The sequence below is a fragment of the Microtus pennsylvanicus genome, chromosome 18, assembly GCF_037038515.1.
Source record: "Microtus pennsylvanicus isolate mMicPen1 chromosome 18, mMicPen1.hap1, whole genome shotgun sequence".
NCBI classification, from domain to species: Eukaryota; Metazoa; Chordata; class Mammalia; order Rodentia; family Cricetidae; genus Microtus; species Microtus pennsylvanicus.
The window spans coordinates 3,627,498-3,644,337 of record NC_134596.1 but is presented as its reverse complement, the minus strand read 5'-3'; the positions used below and the strand labels follow the sequence as shown (position 1 = coordinate 3,644,337).

General features: G+C 54.6%; 2 protein-coding genes across 2 annotated transcripts; one reads left to right on the top strand and one right to left on the bottom strand.

Moving 5' to 3' along the window:
* Positions 1 to 869: 869 nt before the first annotated feature.
* On the bottom strand, positions 870 to 7,997 carry Ntn5 (netrin 5). Its single transcript, XM_075952615.1, has 6 exons — positions 7,373 to 7,997; positions 3,983 to 4,171; positions 3,662 to 3,811; positions 3,326 to 3,379; positions 2,694 to 2,774; positions 870 to 1,306 (listed from the first exon to the last, which is right to left on the bottom strand). The coding sequence occupies exons 1-6, from the start codon at positions 7,995 to 7,997 to the stop codon at positions 945 to 947; spliced, it is 1,461 nt and encodes a 486-aa protein (XP_075808730.1). The 3' UTR covers positions 870 to 944.
* Positions 7,998 to 8,754: 757 nt separating this feature from the next.
* Positions 8,755 to 16,477, top strand: LOC142837839 (galactoside 2-alpha-L-fucosyltransferase Sec1-like). Its single transcript, XM_075953208.1, has 3 exons — positions 8,755 to 8,818; positions 9,604 to 9,867; positions 14,429 to 16,477. Exons 1-3 carry the CDS (start codon positions 8,755 to 8,757, stop codon positions 15,451 to 15,453), a joined length of 1,353 nt encoding a protein of 450 aa, XP_075809323.1. The 3' UTR covers positions 15,454 to 16,477.
* Positions 16,478 to 16,840: the final 363 nt, after the last annotated feature.

Here is a 16,840-nt window from a genome sequence, read left to right as displayed (position 1 = left end):
CTAGAAACAAAGTTTGAGTCACAAGAAACACATAAGGCTCCCTCTGAGCCACACTTTCATCCAGGCTCTTGGGTGGGAGGCAGCACAGCCAGCGGCCCAATAGCTCCGAGGGTTCCCACAGCCCCTGTGAACTTCCTTAACTCTCTCTCCCTGCCTTCCACACCCAGCAAGGTCCTCCCCATCAGAGTACTCGCAGGCCAGGGAGGCCTCTGGGTTTTCAAATAACAACAAGAAACTCATTTGGTGCTTGCTATGGGCCAGGCCCAGTCCAAATCCTTCATGTAGATAAATCGGTTTTATCTGCAAAGAGCACTTGTTAGATAATCCTCGGGCTCCTAATCCTCTATCTGCCAAGGCTGAGATGTGTACCCCATGGCTCTACACCATATTTCAAGACCAGGTGATATTCAAGGTTTTTTCTTTTGCAGAGACTATCTTAATACCTATCAGAATACTAAAGTATCTGAACGCCACAACTTTCTAGATATATGAGACCCCTGGGCACCTTTGTCAAATGTCTTGCCGTTCCCAGCCATACCTAGCCTATTGACTTTTGGTTAATCACGAAGCGACACGAATCCAACTAGCTAGCACTCAGGGTCTCCACTGGAGTCCTTTCTAAGAGCGTTGGCCCCTTTCTCTCAGATAAATGATTTAGAACTTCCACTGGGCAGATTTACTCAAGGCCTTCTTTATTCGCCTCCTAAAGACTCTCCCAACATGGATCAGGGGTCTGTAGACACAATTCCACCGGATGTGAGGCTGTTCCGTTACAACTTCGCCCCGAAGGCCTGCATGCGGCTTCAAGCCTTTGGCTAAACGTCGTGCGGAATGACGCCACGAGCGCCGCAGCTTCTGATTGGCTCTACAGAGAAGCGCCCGCGTCGAGGTCGAGGCTCTGCCCACTCCCACCCCGCATGGCTTCTGGGGCGCTCGGGCTCAGCTTAGCGGCTGGGCCGGCTGGGTGTGGGAGGCCGCAGGCCGCGGCAGGCGCCACCGCGCTCCTTCTGCTGTAGGCGCCGCAGCAGCCGGGCCCAGTGTGGCCTCCAGGGCAGCGCGAGGCCGTGGCGGTCCAGGACGAGGCGCGCAGGGTCGGGGCTGGCCGCAGCACTGCCCAGCAGCAGGTAGTCGACCCCCGGGCGCAGGCGCAGGCAGCCGCAGGCCAGGTCAGCGCGGGGCACCCAGGCCTCCTGGCCACCGCGGCGCACGGGCCTGGCGCGCTGCTTGTACACAGCCAGCACGTGCACGGCCAGGCGCCACCACTCAGGACCCACCGCCTCCGACGCTGAAACCTGTGCGTGGAGAACTGCGGGAAGACACCATGTCAGACAAGCGGGAGGGAGGCTGTCCCAGAGGGGTGAGGTCAGGCCTGGTGGAGAAGACCCTACCGAATGGCGTAGGAAGGGGCAGGCAGGGTAGAGATTAGCGGTTCTCAGTCTGTGGAGTGGAACCCTTTTCTCAGGAGTCTCTAAGACCATCGGAAAGCACAGATTTTTATATTATGGTCCACAACAGTAGCAAAGTTACAGTTCGGAAGCAGCAACAAAATAATTTTATGGTTGGGGGGCGGAGGGATCACCACAGCAGGAAGAACTGTATTAAAGAGTCCCAGCATTAGGAAGGTTGAAAACCACTCAATATAGGAAGTAGAGGCCAGGATCAAAGCTGGGAAGGCGAGTGAGGTGGTCTAGGATGGTGGGCACTGTGGTGTATGTGAGGGGGAGGGGAAGTCCACGATCAGGATCCTAAGGGCCCTGTGAAGTAGGGTTGTGGTTGAGAAAGATGAGGGAGGTGGAGGTTCAGGACTATGCTGCACCGAGAGTTTACTGAGAGCTTCTGATAATGCTGGCTAGAGCTTTTGGGACCGTGTTACTATTAACGGTAGCCTCAGGATTCCCTTGTTCTGGCAACAAGGTCACAGTGAAGTGTTGACGCTGGGCCAGGACTTACTCTGTAACCTAAACTAATCCAGAACTCACTGCAATCCTTCTGCCTCAGCCTTCTGGGAGCTGGCGACTTTGAGCCTGCACTGCTGTTCCTAGTTAAACCAGAGTATTGGTGGAACGCTGAGAAGGTCCCCAGGAGTGGAGGCCTCGGGAGAGATGGGTCTGGGGTGAATTGGGGGTCCAAAGGATGAACTGAGTGCCAAGGCCTGCGACTAGGTTAAGGTCTGTGGGTCAGTGCTCCTGAGAAGAGGGGGGAAGAAGTTCCACCTCAAAGGCTTGTGACAGGGAAGTCGGTTGATGATCCTGAGAGCCAAGGGGCCATGGTCCGGTACAGAAGGAAGTAACTGGGGTCGGTTTGTATCTCTTAGCTAGCCCTGACTCCTGAATGAGAGCTGAGTTCATGGGCCTCAGAACTGGGGACTGGTGTGCCCTCGTAGGAGGGGACAGGGCTCACGTCTGGAGCTGCAAGGAGGATAGGCAGAACAAGGGCCCTCTGTTCATCTAGGCCCCTCTTCCTCCAGCATTCCAGGTGCCAGGCGGGCGACAGGAGAACACTGCAAGTGCCGGAGCATGGGGGACAAGGAGACACAGAAGGTAGGGGTTCCTCCCCCCTGTCCCCCCAACATTGTCTTCTATTCCAGTACATCATGGCAAGGAAGAGTCCTTTGGGCTCTAACATTCTTTCCCATTTAAAATAAGAAAATGGCAGGGCAGGAAGAAAGCAGCCCCTTTTTCTCCATCACTTACCGTAATCCTGCTGGCAGTATCTCTGAAGGCTCATATGCACGCTGGTGTCCGAAACATTGCAGTAGTTTTGACACTGTGGGTCTGGGGAGGGTCAGGCTCTCTGCAGTGGGCTCCATGGCCTGGCGCACAACCCATCTCTCCACCCCATTTCTTCAGGCAGTTGGACTGTCTACACCTCAGGAAGGGCTGAAGGCCAGGCATGGTGGCACACACCTCTAATTTTAGCACTCAGGAGGCCAAGACAGGCCACTCTATGAGTTTGAGGTTAACCTGGTCTATAGACCAACTTCTACCAGGGCTACCCAGAGAAACCCTATCTCAAAAAAATAAAAAAACCAGAAAAATACACCGCTGGGTAGTGATAGCGCACACCTTTAATCCCAGCACTTGGGAGGCAGAGACAGGCAGATCTCTGTGAGTTCAAGGCCAGCCTGGTCTACAAAGCAAGTTCTAGAACAGCCAGGACTATTTCACAGAGAAACCCTGTCTCAAAAACCCAAGTGAAAAAAATAATAAAAATAAATAAATAAATGAATGAATGAATATTAAAAGGAGGGCTGGGTCCCTTCCGGCCCCGGGAAGCCCTTCCCAGATCCCCTTTGCTGCCCGCAGTGCCCATGCCAGCCTCTTACCAGACCGAGACGCAATAGGGGTAGTTGCAAGGGCAGTTGTTGCCTCCAGAATTCCTGTCAGAGCAGAGGGGAAATTCAGTTTAATCTCTAGGAATCACCATGAGGATTCCAGGCATGCCGACTCCCAAAGGTGCACCCATCCTTTATCCGCCCCTTCCCTCGTAAGAACAAGGAGCCCAAAACCTTAGCCCTTTCCCCAAGGTTGAAGAGTCTGTAATGTAGTTTCAGACCCAGATTCTCTGAACAATCAGAGTTCATCCACTGACACCCAAAAGCCAAAGCCACAGTACAGTTGTCCCAGCTCAGTGTTTATGGGGTCAAGTGCTGTGGACTTACGTTGGCAGGGCATCCTGGGTGAGCGACTCTGCTGGTATCCAGGACCACAGTGACTGCATGTCAGGCCTGTGACCCCTAACTTGCAAGAGCACTGGCCACTGGTCTGGTTGCACATCCCTCCTGTTGCTCCAATTGGGTGGCACTGGCAGGCTTCATGACAAAAGGAAGGAGCTATTTGGGACTAGTAGGCTCCCTACAGTCTGTGAACCATTCCCCAGACCTGAGCGGCTAGCCTCCTCCCTCACACCCACCTCTGTGTCTGCCAGTACAGAATCCTAGCGGTGTCCTTTCCCCTTTGGCTTGGCTTCCGGCCACACTCACCCCTGCATGCCTTGTGACTAGTGATGGGCTGGCTTGGGTCCCTCCAGAACCCTGGCTGGCAGTAGTGACAGTGCCGCCCAGCTGTGTGGTGGCGGCACCGCTCACACACACCCCCACTACGGCCACCTGACAACCTGAATAGCTCGGAGTTGAATCGGCAGCGTCGGGCATGCTGGTTGCAGGAGCAGGCTGGGGATAAGATGATGTCAGAAACTGTCATACAGGCACATTAGGGCCAGGTCGACCTCCCATCCCCAGCTTTCTCTCTATCATCCTGTTCTTGGAAAGAAGGTAGATCTGTGGTTTTAGAAACTGGCTTCGGCTCATTCCCAGGATGTCTTAATTCTCATGCTGAGCTGTGGCATTGGACTAGCTAGCCTGTGACCCTCTTGAGAGGCCATAGTGCTGAAAGAATGGGCTAGGTTGGGGAACCCCTGCCTCTGCATGAAGGGGACTACTCTATCCTGTAGCTCAGGATGACATTTGCTGTGTTTACATCCAAGGAGATTAAGATAAACATGCTCAACCTAGAACCCAGCATGGAGTGTGCGCTGAGCCTGTGGTGCTTCCATGCGCTAGGTACTATTTACTGGTGTGTACCATCCTGGACACCACCATCCCATTTCATAGGTTAAATGACACACAGAGGTGGAGTCACCTGCTGGAGGCAGCACAGCCAGGAAGGAACAGAAGCAGCGTCTGGACTTGTGTCCTAAGGGTTCCACAAAGCCCACAGATTGTTGATCATGTGTGTTTTCCTGGGAGCATTTTTCAGATTCGTGAAGGCAGTAACTATCAAACCCCGCTGCTCTGCAACCACCACAGCCAGCAGAGTAACGACCCGCGGGAAGCAAGAAGGTAGTTCAGTTCAACACGACTCAGTACTGGTGCTGGCTCAAGTTTTGAGAGTCTGACCCCGAGGAGTTTATTTTAGGCACAGTTAAGCATGGCACAGTTTGGTGACGTTTCCTGGTGATAATGAACTCAATCCTGTGTGCACAACAAAGCTTAAGACATGACTACTTTGAAACTGTCTGTAAAGAACAAGTGACATCTTTCATAAAGATAGGTTCTGCAGACTGAAAACAATAAACAAGGGTCTGGGGGAGGACCTGGTATGGTCTCAGCCACACAGATAGTACAAAGGTCACCAGGATATTAACCAGGGCTGCTCCCAGCTTTTGGGTTATAACATGTATAACAGGTTATCCCTCCCTTCCTTTGAAGGGACGACCCTGTGTTTAACATTCCTGGTTCTCTGGTGCTTATCTGTGAGCGCAAGGACCTTGGTATCTCACATACCCTACTGCTGATCAGAAACACTAGGAAACCTTTCATACGTTTGTTTGGTTGGCTGCAGGAGAAACAGGGCCTCATGAAAACCAGGCTGGCCTAGAACTTATGATCTTACTGCCTCCATCTCCTGAGTACTGGTATATAATAGAGTTTTTCCATGCCTGGCTAGTGCTTTTAGTTTTGTTTTTTTTTTTTAAATATTTATTTATTTATTTATTCATTATGTATACAATATTCTGTCTGTATGTCTGCAGGCCAGAAGAGGGCACCAGACCTTATTATAGATGGTTGTGAGCCACCATGTGGTTGCCGGGAATTGAACTCAGGACCTTTGGAAGAGCAGGCAGTGCTCTTAACCACTGAGCCATCTCTCCAGCCCTGCTTTTAGTTTTTTGAGACAGGGTTTCTCTGTGATGCCCTGGCAGTCTAGAAACTCTCTCTGTAGACCAGGCTGGCCTCACACTCATAGAGATCCGCCAGCCTCTGCCTCCCGAGTGCATGGATTAAAGGCATACACTACTAATGTCCGCTGCCTAGCTAGTTTTTAATCACGTAAATTGCTGGGCATGGTGGATCACTTTTAATCCCAGTATTCAGGAAGCAAAGGCAGGTGGGTCCTATGGGTTCGAGGCCAGCCTGCTCTACATATTGAGTTCCAGGCAGCTGAAGCTACATAGTGAGACACTGTCAAAAATGGGGGGAGGTGGGCTGAAGTGATGGCTCAGAGGTTAAGAGCACTGGCTGCTTTTTAGAGGTCCTGAGTTCAATTCGCAGTAATCACATGGAGGCTCAAAACCATCTATGATGAGATCTGATGCCCTCTTCTGGCCTGCAGGCATACATGCAAATAGAACACGGTATACATAATAAATAAATAAATCTTTAAAAAAAACTGAAACAACAAAAGCCCACCCACATAAATTGAAGAATAATTCAGTCAGCATCACCAGGCCCAGGGATCAGTATGTGTAGCAGGAATTTCAGAGAGATATTAAGTCAGAGTACCTGGGCCCTCTATGACAGGACCTGGATTTAGAGGCTGAGAGCCTGGGCTGGCAGCTCCCCTGGGGCAGAGCAGAGGGGCGACTAGTAAAGGTAGAGACAGCTGCATGTCCTTGAGAGAGTGACACTCCTTCCCCACATCTGTTGCTCCCTGTCTAGTGAGGCTGTGTGCCCTCCCCAAGGGTTTAGATGGCTCTGCGTGGCAGTGCTGTTCCAGGACCTCTGTAGAGGCAGACATGACAGGGGGAGGACAGCGGAGCTGCCTCATCTGTAAAGCCACGGGAGTGTGTCACTGCCTTTCATCCAGGTCCCCAGGGCTGCACCTCTCTTAACTTGGGTAACTGTGGTCGTACTCAGGAATACAGCCTCCCTAGCACCCAGGCCCTATCCAAGCCCAGGATGGAGCTTGCCCCAGCCTCAGGACACGTGAGTCTCCCCTGCTGATTTCGGGGTGGTGGAGGGCAGAAGGCTGGGACCTGGCCTCCCTGAAAGGCTGAGGAATGTGTGCGTCTGTCTGCACCTGTCTGCCATTGATCACCCACAAGGCTGAGGTCACAGGCAGGTGGAAACAGAGCGCACAGTGTGGCTGGAGGAACGGGGGTGACAGCGTCTAGGACAAGTCCCTCAGTGTGTTTGTAGGTGTGTGAGGGGGTGGGTAGGTGTGTTTGTAGGTGTGTGAGGGGGTGGGTAGGTGTGTTTGTAGGTGTGTGAGGGGGTGGGTAGGTGTGTTTGTGTGTGGGGCTATGTGGGTGTGGGTGGGTAGGTGTGTTTGTGGGTGTGTGTGGGGGGGGTGGGTAGGTGTATTTGTGGGGGTGTGGGGGGTGGGTAGGTGTGTTTGTGGGGGTGTGGGTGTGGGGGGGTAGGTGTGTTTGTGTGGGGGGGGGCGTAGGTGTGTTTGTGTGTGTGGGGTGTATGTATCTGACATCCTTGGCCAATAAGGAAAGGGAACCAGGTCACCACACAGTGTGAGGCTGAGCAAAGCAAAGCAATTCTGAGGGGAGAGCACTCTGCATGCTTTGGGACAGGGGCGAATTGCAAGTTGTCCCAGGGGGCCAAGTAGTGGAAGGGTTGGGGACAGTACCCACGACTTACGCAAGCAAGCGTGAGGGTGCTGGGGTGTGGCAGGCCGCCAGGGCCAGTCTCGATGGGATGGACGGCAGCTCTCGCATCCTGGGCCAGTAGTGTGGTGGCGGCAGCGGCAGCGTGGGGGCTGGGCCTGGGCAGCACAGCGGGCTGCATGGCCATGGCACTGGCAGCGGCCTCTTACCCCAGTGGTCACCAGCCCTGCCTGGCCTCCAAACTCCACACGGAGGTGGCTGACCACTATCTTGGCCTTGGGGCCTGGTGGGGAGCGAAAGGTAACCCTCTCGGGCCCCCCCAGAGCTCCAGGCCAGGCAGGCCTGCGCCATAGTGGCCTCCAGGGGCCTCCAGGGGCCCAGGCAGCAGAAATAACCAGGGCTGGAGGCCCTGGGGTGCAGAATCGCAGGGTGACAGATGTCAAGAGGAAGGGGCCATCCAGGTCCAGGGTCAGACTGCCGTTGCAGGGAGAGCCAGGGCTGGCTGCAGGGAGAGCACAGGTCTGAGGGCAGGGGGCTTCCACCCTGCCGGCCAGCCGGGTCACTGGTGGGAGGCAAAAGCGAGGGCGCCCTCCTGGATCATAGCATGGATCTGAGGTGGCCTGGCGAAGGAGAAGCCAGAGGATGAAGGCTATGGGCATGGCACCTGTAGACAGAGGTGGTAGATGGGGCCTCAGTCAGCCTTCACCCTGCTGAGGATCCCTGTGGACCTGCGTCCCTTCCCGCCCTGCCTGAGCCCCCTCCCCAACTGCCTTGAAGCGAGGAAAATAGTTCCATCTGGGGAGAATTACTGTTTACATAACCCAGAGGGAAAAGAACGCAAGCAAAATCAAGAATTTTGCCTGAACTAATCCAGAGCTTAACACCCCAAAGTTATCCATCAGTGTCAAGGGGGTAGAGGCCCTGGGGAGAGGGTGAGGGGCAGATGAAGCAGCGGTACCAACAGATGTGAAAACCTAGAAGGGTGTGTCAAGGAAGAGACGGAGGGCATGGCTGGGGGACGAAGAGACACCGACCTCGGGGAAAGCCGGACTGTAGGACAGAGGACAGACACCGGAATGGATAGTTGGATGGCATGAAACAAGGAGGACCTGGGGCTGAGAGGAAAGAGCAGGTCGGCTCAGAGACAATTGGGAAAGCCTGAGGACCGTGAGGAGCCTAAGAGGGAAGGGAGAGCCAGCCGGCGGTGCCCAATAGGAAATCAGAAGCGGAGGCCAAGGCCTCGGCCCACGTAGATCAGAGTGGAAGCTTTTCCCACATGGGGTTCTAACTTTGTTCTCCACACCCTGTGCACGGAGAGGGATTATTGCCAAACAGCCCTGGCCTCTCTGCTGTCTACCCCAGCCTTTAACCCTTTCCCCCCCAGGTGTCCAGCCAGAGAACAGAGCTGAGGGAAGGATGGAGTACGGGGGGCTGGAAACCCACAACACCTTGGAGCTGGAGAGCAGAAGCCTAAACTTCCGTTAGGACTCAGGGTTAGGACCTTGCAGTTAGATTTTTAGGGCCTTTCTGGGCAGGGATCCCACCTGCTACCCTGAATCTCAGGCATGGATCCAAATACCCACATTCCCCACAATGCTCAGGCCCTCAAAGCAGATGGGGAGCTGATGTTGGGATCTAAATATGAGAGGAAAGACAAAAAGCAGGAAGTGGCATAAGGTGTGTGCCGGATGTCAGGGCACTTGGAAACCGGAAATCCAGAGTCCAGGAAGTGTTAGGACTAAGGGCTTCCACTTTCCCCACTGAGAACTGAAGACCTGGGGACTTCTCTGACCCCATGCATGAACCCTTACCTCTGAATCTGTACCTGGGCTGAGAGCTACACAGGCCTGTGCCCACTGCCATTTATCAGACAGGATGCTTCCCCTGCCCATATCATAGGCCTGATCCCTACCCCAGGATTCTGGAGCCTTAGTGTAGAATTTGCCAGCTTCCCTAAGCCCTAGCCCCTCATGTAAGCACGTTTCTTGCTGGGTAATTTCCGAGTTCCACCTTCTGGTTCCTAACACCGTAAAGTATCAGGCTGTGAGTTCTCTTATGTTCTTGGGAGGCGGACAGAATCTAGCCCCAGCCCATCCGGGCCTACAGTTAGCCTTGCTGGACTGGTGGGATCTATAAGAAACCCTGCCTGCCTTCCCCACTTAGACATGCATCTCCTACCCGGCTACTAGGGCCCAGCCATTGGTCAAACCTGCCTGAAGAAGAGAAGAATGTCCTGCAGTCAGCTGTCCCCATACTCTTCTGTAGGAGCTGTGCTGCGGTGGGCTCTCGGGAAGAACAAGCGTGGCTGTTCTCAGGCCAGGCTAGTGGGGGTTCTGGGCGGGAGCTCACAGCAGAGCCCGCAGAATCCAACTGCCCGCCCCAAACTCTGGCCAACAGCAGCCACGCTTTCCCCACAGGGACCCCTGCCAGCCACACCACCCGAGACTGCGTGGGACAGGAGCATTGTCGCCCCCAGCAGGCTTGCAGCCTGGTGGCCCTGGACACACTGGCTTAGAAGGATCCAGGCAGGTAGGAGGACAGCTGTCGGTGGGGGTCCTGAGGTTGGGATCCTGGCCTGTTCCCACTTGCCCTAGCCCCTCTTACCTCAGGAGTTTAGCTTGCCAGCCCCCTGCTTCTGGCTAAATCCCAGCCAGTGCCAGTCCTGCATCTTCCTGCCATGTGTGGGTTAGCTGGTGTTCAGGTCAGGCCCACTGCAGAGGAAGCGAGGCCAGGCTGTCTGCGAGGAGAGCGGTGAGAATGGGTCTCCAGCCTGGTAGAAGTGGGGAGGAAGAGAGGACAGCTGATGTTCACGATGCTCACACAGTTGTCGTGTTCTGGGTACCGTGGCTTCCCTCTGGGCAAGGCACAGGTGTGTGCAGTTTCTCCTAGAGCCTTGGCCCTGTCAGGTCACCTACCAGACAGAAAGACAGGAAGCTAGTCTGTTCTGTAGACAATTAGATGTGGTTTGCTGAGTGGGAACAGGAGCTGGGACTTCAGAGGGATGGCCAGGAGAAGAGAGCCTTGTCCTGTCTGTTAGGACATTGGAAGAAAGTTGTAGTCTGCTGTCGGATCCTCCCCAACTGCCATGGTGAGTCCCTAAGTTGTCCCCAAAGGAACCGTTACTCCTTACTTTGTTCTGGGTAGCCTGAGCTGGCGAGGTGATTGTCACCCAGAAGACATCCCCTGTGCCATGAATGAGAAAAGGAGCATTAGAAGCACAAGAGGGAGAGCCACACCTACCCAGGAAGTGGCTGGTCCCCAATTCAGAGGTGATATGGGGTCTCTCCAAATATGGGAACCTTAAGCCTCACAGGGCCTGACTTCAGGAGAGCTCAGGCCTTTGTGCCCACCACAGTGACTCTGGTGGAGGTTCAATATCACAGGCCTTAGTAAAGAAGCTGGGGAGGTCAGCCTCTAATCAGTCTGCCAGATGTGTTTTCTAGGTCTTGGGGCAAAACAGCCTCAAGAGGGCACTCTTGAGTAGCAAACGAAGACCAGGCCTTGCCTCAAGATGGCAGCAGCAGAGCCCTTCCCAAACCAGCTGCATTTCCCAGGAAGTGCTTCAGAGGCCCCAAAGCTGCGCCCTCTCTGGAGCCCTGTGGCTTCTCCCTGACCCAGGTTCTCTGTCCCTGCTCTGCTCTGTGGTCCGGTGGCCAGACCGGGAGCTCCATTTTGAGTTGGGCAGAGAACCAGGAGACGTGAAAGAAAATGGTTGGGATAAATAAAAAGTTGTGTGTGTGAGGGGGCCTCAAGTAGATCACTGAAGGTGTTTCTAGCATACCTGCTGTGGATGCTGTGCGTGTCTTGTGGTCCAAGCTGGCTGACCTTGCTGGGGACCCAAGTTAAATGCCAAGAATGTTCACACTTTCAAAAATGGTCAAGTTAATATTATGCCCGGATTATGGAGTTCCCCCAAAACCAACTAGGAGACCGTGTCCTGTATGTAAAAGCAAAGAGCCTTTATTCTTACACAAGTTTGCAAACTCTGACTCTCCGTGTGTCCAACGTATTGGAGTGATCGGAGAGCCTGGAGCTCAGTTAGGGTTGAGTTTTTATAGTAACAGAGGTAGGGGTGAGGGATTTCTAAGGCTCAGGACCCCTGATTGGCTGACATTTGTCTAGGGGTGTCCTGGTGAAAAGCGATGGCTGTGTGCTGGCAGATGATCCAGTCTACAGTGGTTGGAACATTGGGAATTTCCTTTGGATGGTCTGTTCCTGTGTGGTGCAGGCTTAGGGCTTTTCCTGGAACCCGGTGCTGCCTGCTATGGCAGCTGTGCAGCCTGGGCCCCACATGGCCTGAGCCCCCATGTGTGGTCAGGCTATCCTGAGCCCCACATGACCTGAGCCCCCATGTGTGGTCAGGCTGCCCTAGGCCCCACATGGCCTGAGCCCCCATGTGTGGTCAGGCTGCCCTAGGCCCCACATGGCCTGATCCCCCATGTGTGGTCAGGATGCCCTGGGCCTCACATGGCCTGATCCCCCATGTGTGGTCAGGATGCCCTGGGCCTCACATGGCCTGAGCCCCCATGTGTGGTCAGGATGCCCTGGGCCTCACATGGCCTGAGCCCCCATGTGTGGTCAGGATGCCCTGGGCCTCACATGGCCTGAGCCCCCATGTGTGGTCAGGATGCCCTGGGCCCCACATGGCCTGATCCCCCATGTGTGGTCAGGATGCCCTGGGCCTCACATGGCCTGAGCCCCCATGTGTGGTCAGGATGCCCTGAGCCTCACAGTTACTAATACAACAAGAGGCCCAGGGGTGCAGGAGTCGAGGGGCCGAGGCAGCTACTCAGCTCTGAGGCTTGTGCACAAAATCAATGAGAAAGCAGGTCACCGTGTGGTGGAGCAGACACCTAAAGACTTTGAGGGGCCCTGGGAAGCTGGAGCCTGAGAAAGGGAGAGATGTCCTTCTGTCCTTAGAGTGGTGGGTTTGCTTTCTGCTGCTGTGACATACAGCACGGCCAGACCTGGGGAGGAAAGAGTCTATTCCAGCTCATTATAGTCCATCATGAACCAAGTCAGAGCAGGAGCCTGGAGGCAGTGACTGAGGCGGAGACCATGGAGGAGTGCTGCCTGCTGCTTGCTCTCGGTGGTTTGCTCTGCCTGCTTTCTCTACAATCCAGGAGCACCGGATTGGGGTGGCATTGCTCACAGTGGGGTTAATCAATAAAATGCCCCATAAACCTGCCTGCAGGCCATCTGACGGAAGCATGTTCTCAGTGGAGGAGGTATCCCAGGTAACCCCCCCACTCGTCCAGCTGACCACCACCGACAAACACTGACCAGCAGAGATGAGCACAGACAAGCCCAGGGTGCCAAGGCAGAGCCTGCAGGTTAAAACACACGGTCTCCTTGATCAGTCAGCAGTGGAGGGCAACAGATGGAGAATGGAACCCTTAACACATTGCTACCACAGGGCCACATCTGAACTGGCAGTGCCACCCCAGACAGGTGCCCAAGGAAACAAAACAGGAACCACAAGGACTTTGTGAGTCAGGACACCATCGTCCATCGCAGTCGGGGGATGGGAGTAACCCACACGTGCTAGTGGGGTGGTAGGCCACACATGGCCTTCCCACACCGCAGACCGTTGACAGCCACAGTGAGCGTGGCAGTTGGTGGCCAGTGCTACGTGGGTCCACAGACTAACCTCATGGCTTAGCAAGTCACAGAGACAAAAGTAGCTTTGTTGACTGGCGGCAGGGTGGGAGATGAGCCTGTGTCTAGCCAGCTCTGAGCACACACTGGATGCTGACAAGGGTGGGTTCCGAGGTATGTAAATTATTTTTCAGTGAAATGGTTACCAGAAAATGGCCAAAAATACTAGTCCAGCTAGTACTGTAGAGTCTCAGGAACAGGAAGTAACACTGCCCATCCCTTGAGCTCTGGCCCAGAAACAGGTGTTGCATGCGACTGTCTCTGGCAGGTGCAGGGCCACCTAGGCCTGGGGAAGAAGGAAATCCAGGCAACTTAAATCTGTGTTAGCACAGTGAGAGAATACAGTGTTGATGGGTACTGTGGTCAGTCTCTTCTTGCAGAAGAGATTACATGGAACAGTGAAGCCGAGCCCGCACCTGACCCTATGCCTGGTCTCTGTCGTCCTAGGGCAGAGTTCTCGTCCCTCCTCCGTGCTCTCCTGACCCACCAGCAGCTGGCATGTAGTGGAAGCACCCATTCCTTGTGGACTGGGCATGATGGGAAGATGTGAGAAATACAGCCATCAGTGGTGTTGATGTAGTCTAGGACCACAGGGGCCACCTGAAACCATGACAGTGCACAGCCCTATAGACGTTTTTCCATTTCCACAAATTCCCACAGAGCTCATAAATCAGGTTCAGTAAAAACAACTCAAGCAAAGTAGCTGAGCCAGTACTGGGGTAAAAGCTGCGGGGATGGATGTGAGCTCCCCAAGCTCAGCATACCCTGTGGTACGTCTAATAACGCCTCTCTGGCGTGTCACACCTCCATGATCACTGTCCCCGCCCGCCCTCTAGAGCCCTTAGGACCTGAGTAAGGATTACCTGAGTGTAGCACTGCAGCTCTCTTCAGAGGAGTGGGTTCTCTCCTGCCACCTAATGGCCCAAGCACTGTGGTTCTAACAATGGCTGGGTAACAGCTAAGTAACAAAAGCTTGCAAAACTTCCAGCTTGATATGCTGGACCAAGGACGACTCATGAGGTGGGGGTGTCAAAAGAGCCCATCATCCTCAGTTTAAAACCTAAAGCATATAGATTATTTCTGGAATGTTCCACTTAATATTTCCAAACCACACTTGATCCTGTTAAGTAATTAAAACTCTAGAAGGTCAAACTATGAATAAGGAAAAGCTACTGTATCACATTTAATTTTCATACACCCCCTGAGGTAGCTGTTAGGACCACAGAAATGGCTGTGATCAGCTAAGAGATGGTTTTAACCAGCTGTCTTCAGTGGTCAAGCCTAGTCAGGAGACAAAAAGATTCAGAGAGGTACAGTACGCCCCATCCGCCCCATCACACTGCTAATTAAGGGTGGGGCTGGCCTCAGAAGCAGACAGGAACACTCCTGGAGGGGCTGTGCTCAAACTCCTGACTCCTGTCTTCTCTTACAGCTTTCCCAGGACTCAAGGCCACTTGTCCACCCCTCTCCGCCTTCTACTTCCTTTTTGTGATCTTTGTGCTCTCCACCACCTTCTACTGCCACCGGCGCCTGGCTCCGGTGCCTGAGCCCTGGGCCTCGCCAGCCCTTGTGGTCTTAGCCCCGAGAAACCTGCCCCGGGAGGGCATGTTCACCATCAATGCCAAAGGCCGCCTGGGGAACCAGATGGGCGAGTACGCCACCCTGTTCGCACTGGCCAGGATGAACGGAAAGCCCGCATTCATCCCTGCATCCATGCACAGCAGCCTGGCGCCCATCTTCAGGATCAGCCTCCCGGTGCTGCACAGCGACACCGACAAGAAGATCCCATGGCACAACTACCACCTCAACGACTGGATGGAGGAGCGGTACCGCCACATCCCAGGACGCTATGTGCGCCTCACAGGGTACCCGTGCTCCTGGACCTTCTACCACCACCTGCGCTCAGAGATCCTGCAGGAGTTCACCCTGCACGACCATGTGCGTGAGGAGGCCCAGGCCTTCCTGCGTGGCCTGCGGGTGAATGGGGTCCAGCCGAGTACGTTTGTGGGTGTCCATGTGCGCCGGGGGGACTATGTGCATGTCATGCCCAACGTTTGGAAGGGCGTGGTGGCTGACCGGGGTTACTTGGAACAGGCCCTGGACAGGTTCCGGGCACGCTATCGGTCTCCCATCTTTGTGGTCACCAGTGATGACATGGCCTGGTGCCGGAAGAGCATCAGTGTCTCCCGAGGGGACGTGTCGTTTGCTGGCAATGGCCTTCAGGGGTCCCCCGCCAGGGACATTGCACTGCTCATGCAATGCAACCACACTGTCATCACCGTGGGCACCTTTGGAATCTGGGCCGCCTACCTCACAGGTGGGGATACTGTTTACCTGGCTAACTTTACTCAGCCCAACTCCCCCTTCCACATGGTTTTCAAGCCACAAGCAGCCTACCTCCCCAACTGGGTAGGCATCGCTGCTGACCTGCCACAGGCCCAGCAGAGGAACCTTTAGTGGCGCCTCAACCTGGGCCCCCAAAGAGGCATTGGAGGCTGTTTTGTGCCTACTCAGGTTGCCACGTGCAGTTCCAGCCCAGCCTTCTGTGTTTCTCAGTTTAGAGATTTGGGTCAGTGATGTCACCTTGCTGCCCTCCTGTGCACCCTGAGTATGTGAGCTGCAGTCTCGAGTTACCTCAGCAGCGACAGGCACAGGTGACTGTTCCTCTGTATCCACTGCAGGCCTAGCATGCTGTGTCTGGAAGTCTGGAATGCTTTCACCCGGAGGGCAGTGTCTTAGCTAGGATTTCTGTGGCTGTGATGAGACACCAGGACAGTAAACAGTCTGCAGAGGAAGGTGCCTATTTAAACTCATACTTCACAGTCAATCACTGAGGGTAGTCAGAGCAAGAACTCAACCGGCAGGACCCTGGGGTGGGAGCTGATAGAGGCCATGGAGGAGTGCCACTACCTGCTTGCTCCTCATGGTTGAGCCCTCTGCCTTGGCTGACCCAGGACCACCTGCCTGCACCGCCAGATCTGGTGGGAGTGGCTTTCCTGCTGATCCTCTCTCTTCAGAGAGCCTCAGCTCCTGTCAAGCTGATGTAAAACTAGCCGGCAGAGCCAGCTTTGCGCTGTCCTTCCCGGTCACCCACCAGCATGTAGGGTCCTGGGGGCTGTTTGGTGGTGGTGCGGCTCCTGACCAGGAGTTATGGGGCATGGCGCTTCCAGCCACTGGGAGCTTGAGCTTTGGGGCATGACCTCATCAGGAAAGGGAAGTTGGAGGGGCAGGCCTGATGCAGGTGCCGGGTGGGCAGCTGTGCGGATATTCAGTCACACTGAACTCCAGGCTGTGTTTGTGTTTGCGTTAACTAAATAAAATCAACCTTGGTTCAGGGGTGGAGTCAGCTCATAGGCTGGAGCTGGCCATGGAGTCCAGAGTCCAGAGGAGCCAGAATATGGAGAGAGATGCACAGGGAGGAGGGCGGGACTGGAGTTTCTCGCTTGCTTTTTGGTTGGGAATGAACGGAGAGACATGTCTCTTGCTGGGAAAAGAGGCCAAAAAGGAAGGTCAGCTGCTTGCTTCTCAGCCTCTCTGACCCAGCAGGTTTTCACCCCACATCTGACTTCTGGTCTTTGTTGGTAAATAGACCTAGTTCAGACCTGAGTATCTCTCTCCAGGCTGAGTGACTGCAGGGCACTGACTGCAGGGCTGCGGGCCACAGATGATAATTAAAACAGCAGTAGATTCGTGTGTAGTCACTAAGCCGACAGACAACCCCTCTGGTAGTGGGAAGAATCACGAGAGGGCACCCTGAGCAGCGGGGCCCAGGCGGAGCAGCAGGCGCTGCGAGGCACAGCTGTCCAGCCACAGCCCTGTCCTGCTGGAGCCTGGGCTTGAGGCT

What these genes read in the sequence shown, in the direction of transcription:
- Ntn5 (XM_075952615.1), bottom strand. Translation starts at nt 7,997, where the DNA reads ATGCCCATAGCCTTCATCCTCTGGCTTCTCCTTCGCCAGGCCACCTCA. An exon ending in TAGTCACAAGGCATGCAGGG is followed by an intron (nt 3,812 to 3,982) that starts GTGAGTGTGGCC and finishes TTTGTCATGAAG; the next exon opens with CCTGCCAGTGCCACCCAATT. An exon ending in CCCTATTGCGTCTCGGTCTG is followed by an intron (nt 2,775 to 3,325) that starts GTAAGAGGCTGG and finishes GACCCTCCCCAG; the next exon opens with ACCCACAGTGTCAAAACTAC.
- LOC142837839 (XM_075953208.1), top strand. Translation starts at nt 8,755, where the DNA reads ATGGAGTACGGGGGGCTGGAAACCCACAACACCTTGGAGCTGGAGAGC. An exon ending in GAGCAGAAGCCTAAACTTCC is followed by an intron (nt 8,819 to 9,603) that starts GTTAGGACTCAG and finishes ACTCTTCTGTAG; the next exon opens with GAGCTGTGCTGCGGTGGGCT. An exon ending in GCTTAGAAGGATCCAGGCAG is followed by an intron (nt 9,868 to 14,428) that starts GTAGGAGGACAG and finishes CTTCTCTTACAG; the next exon opens with CTTTCCCAGGACTCAAGGCC.